The sequence below is a fragment of the Cyprinodon variegatus genome, unplaced genomic scaffold (genome assembly GCF_000732505.1).
Source record: "Cyprinodon variegatus isolate N-32 unplaced genomic scaffold, C_variegatus-1.0 Scaffold2049, whole genome shotgun sequence".
NCBI lineage: Eukaryota > Metazoa > Chordata > Actinopteri > Cyprinodontiformes > Cyprinodontidae > Cyprinodon > Cyprinodon variegatus.
The window spans coordinates 36,325-39,992 of NW_015152502.1; the positions used below are offsets into that span (position 1 = coordinate 36,325).

General features: G+C 45.0%; 1 protein-coding gene across 1 annotated transcript in view; it reads left to right on the forward strand.

The window, feature by feature from the left end:
• Positions 1–3,668, forward strand: part of LOC107105080 (E3 ubiquitin-protein ligase DTX3L-like) — an 8,890-nt gene that overhangs the window by 1,385 nt on the left and 3,837 nt on the right. Inside the window, exon 3 of the mRNA XM_015405198.1 lies at positions 3,230–3,444. Within this exon, the coding sequence (XP_015260684.1) occupies positions 3,230–3,444 (215 nt within the window). The remainder of the gene's footprint in view (positions 1–3,229; positions 3,445–3,668) is intronic.

A 3,668-nucleotide genomic window follows, 5' to 3' on the forward strand; every position in this document is an offset into this window, starting at 1 on the left:
GTTCTACGGACGGATGTAAACAAAACAGCGAAACGTAACGGTAGGAGGAAGAGATGTTTGAGATGCAGAAAGCGAGGATGCAGAGGGGGGCTAACTGTGAAGCTAAGGAGAAATCCCCACAGACCTTCGCTTCCATCAATCCTGCTCTCCAGCATCCGCTCACTGGAAAACAAAACGGATAATCTCTGACTGGAACTCTCATCAAGGAAGGAGATCAGTAACTGCTGCTCCATCATTCTGACCGAGTCATGGCTGCATCCTGCAATACAAGACAATGCTATTAGCCTGGAGGGGCTAATGCTATACTGAGCCAATAGGAACAAAGAACTAAGTGGTAAGAGTCAGGGGGGTGGGCTCTGTGTTTACATCATCAACAGCTGGTATAAAACTGCTAGATCAGTCTCCAGCTTCTGCTCTCCAGACATTAACTGTTAACTGCAGACCGTTCTATCTGCCCAGAGAGTTCAGTGTGGTTAGCATCACTGCTGTTTATGTGCCACCCCCCCCCCCAGTGCTAACACTAAAGAGGCCATGAAGACTCTATACCAGGCTATCTGCTGGGGATTTTAACCTGGCTAACTGGAAGACTGTTCTCCCTCATCTCCACCAACATGTGGACTTTGCAACTCGGGGTGAAAACACTTTAGACCTGGTTTACTCTGACATCAGAGATGCATTCAGAGCAGCCCCCCCGCCCCACCTCGGGTCTAAAGATCATCTATCTGTCATGCTTATCCCTGCATATAAGCCCCAGCTGATCAGGGCTAAACCTAGGGTGACCAAACGTCCGTATTTCACGTCCTGTCCCGGGCGTCCCGGGTTTTTTTTAGAAAGTGAGGAAATGTCCTGATTTTTTAAATTACCTTCATTGGACCATTAAATTTACAGGCACTAGGGCCCTGCGCACCACGCTGCGTGTGACGTAATCCCTGAGCCGCGTAAGTGCGGGCAGCCCTGTTCTTAATCAGAATATAGATAGTGTGGCTGTCGGTATGTTTACCGACGATTTATAAAAGAGTTTCCCGCTTCCAGACCGGGTTGAGACAAACGGGAGGACTTGTGCACAGTGTGCAAAGCAGGAACATATGTCTCGGTGTCCAATGGAGGTGAAAGGAATCTGAAAAGCCACCTGGACTCTGAAAGTAAAGATAGTCTATTGATATGTTTGTTCGTTTTTGGTACATTTTGAGTTATTTTTGTTACACAAGAGGTATTTTTTGTTAATTAGCTCATTTGTTAATTTATTTTTTCCAATAACCTACAGAACAGACATTATTCCGTTGAATGCTGAGGCTGAGTATCATCTGTTATTGGGAGTTGAGAGTTATTGTTAACTTTTATTGTTAAGTGAGGGATGTTTAGATGAGACATTATTTCTTTCATTGTACTTTTCATTCAGTACAGGAATTGTTAAGCATTTTTAATAAATGCATTTTTAATTAAATTATCGTTTGTTATTGAGTTATTGCTGTTGACTTTTACTGAAAAGCATTTTTAATAAACCAACTGTAAATATGATGTTATTGTAGGATTACGTAGGTCTATGTTAGGTCAGTGCATGCCACAGACATCTCTATGCATGGGAACAGAGATCCCCCCCGCCGCATATGATATATGACAACTTGTTAAATATTGATGTAAAAATTATGAAATATTGAGTATGCCATGACTGTGTCAGCTTACATCAACAAATGCATTGAGGACGTCAGCATCAAAGAGAACATCATGCAGCAAACACTGACTTCCTAAATGAACTGAACAACTTCTTTGGAAGGTTTGAGGCACTAAACAGCCTCCAGCAGTGAAAGCTGTTCCCCATCAGGGGGAGGAGCCACTAAACCTGGACACAGGTGATCTTATTAGAGTCACTCCAAGGAAGGCCCCAGGGCCTGATAACACACCTGGGCAGGTGAATAAGGAGTGGTCAGATCAGCTGGCTGGTGTCCTCACAGACATCTTTAACACCTGGCTGGACCAATCCATAGTGCCAGCATGCTTCCAGTCTGTCTCCATTATTCCAGTCCCAAAGAAGCCTCAGGTCGCCTCCCTCAATGATTAGCGCCCTGTCGCTCTGACTCCCATCATGATGAAGTGCTTCCAAAGGCTGGTTAAAGAACACATCGTCTCCAGTCTGCCGCCAACATTCCACCCGTTCCAGTTCGCCTACCGACGGAACCGCTCCACTGAGGACGCCATCTCTGCTGCTCTCCACCTGAGCCTGGCACACCTGGAGGAGAAGAACACCCAGGTGCTTGGACTTCCTGCGGAGGATGAGGAGAGCCCACCTGCCCCCCCCATCCTCCCCACCTCCTCCAGAAGCACCATAGAGAGCGTTCTGAGCAGCTGTCTCACTGTGTGGTGTGGAGGCTGCAGCGCCTCAGACTGGAAGAAGGTGAGAACAGCAGAGAGGATCATGGGGGCTCCTCTTCCCTCCATTAAAGACATTTCATCCCAGCGCTGCGTGTCCCGACCCTGTGACATCATCAATGACCCCTCACCCCCCCACCATGGACTGTTCTCCCTGCTGCCCTCTGGGAAGAGGCTTCACAGCATTCAATGCAGGACCAGCAGGTTCTGCAGCAGCTTCTTCCCCACCGCCATCACACTGATGAATGTTTTGTAAAATGGGTTATTGTATGTATTTTATTATATCTATTATATTTTTCATAATAAAATATATAAATGAAAATGTTAGAACTGTACATTTACAGGCATATGTTTATATGAACTGTTTTTATATTTTTTTTACTATTTTTCAAGGCTGCACTTTAAAAACAAAAGATGAAATTGTCCAGAGAGCTGTTCCAAACTAAATTTCTTAAGACACTTAAGTCTAACTTGCGGAGACCAACTGCTCCTTGTGGGGCCCGATGCCTGGACCCCATGATGGGAATTGCTGTTTTAGGGTCAGGGGTCATGTTTCGGTCTAAGGTGTGAATTGAGTTCAGGTATGAAGCCGGACGGAGGACGCTTAGGGCTAGGATCACTGTGGAAATGCTCTGCAAAGAAGGCGATAACAGTTTGTCTCACTATGTTTGGGAGAAAAAACTCAGAAATATACATGAGAAAACTATATGGAGATACTTAGGTTTACTTTATTATCTGTGATTAGTTTAATAAAACGTTCAGTGAACTGAACAGATTTGTAGAGATTGTCCTTGATTGGTGGTAAATGCTGAGATTAATGGAAGATTACCTAAACATTAAACTTTATTTATGCTCCCTGAAGGAGAAACATCCAAACCCTGGCCGGCCGTATGCAGAGAGCCGGTTGTCCTCCTACCTGCCTGACAACAATGAGGGCAACAGTGTCCTGAAGTTACTGGAAAAGGCTTTCAACCAGCAACTGCTCTTCGCTATTGCTCCCGGTGAAAATGGAAAAGATGTCATCACAACAGCTGCTGTTCCATTAAAAACCCAACCGGAAGGAGAGGGAAGCAGACCGTGAGTAAAATAAGAGTTAATAACTGAAAATGATTCAGCATTTTGCTCAATGTGACAATTCAAAGATCCTCCACAATGGAAGCTCAGGTTCAAAAAGAGAAATGGAAAATCCTGGATGGAGTCCAGGTGTGCAGTGAGGCCTTTATTTACCCGAATGAGACAACAGTTCACAAGTTCAGATAAATCAGACCTCCCAGTTCCAGTTGGTAAAACAGACCTTCCAG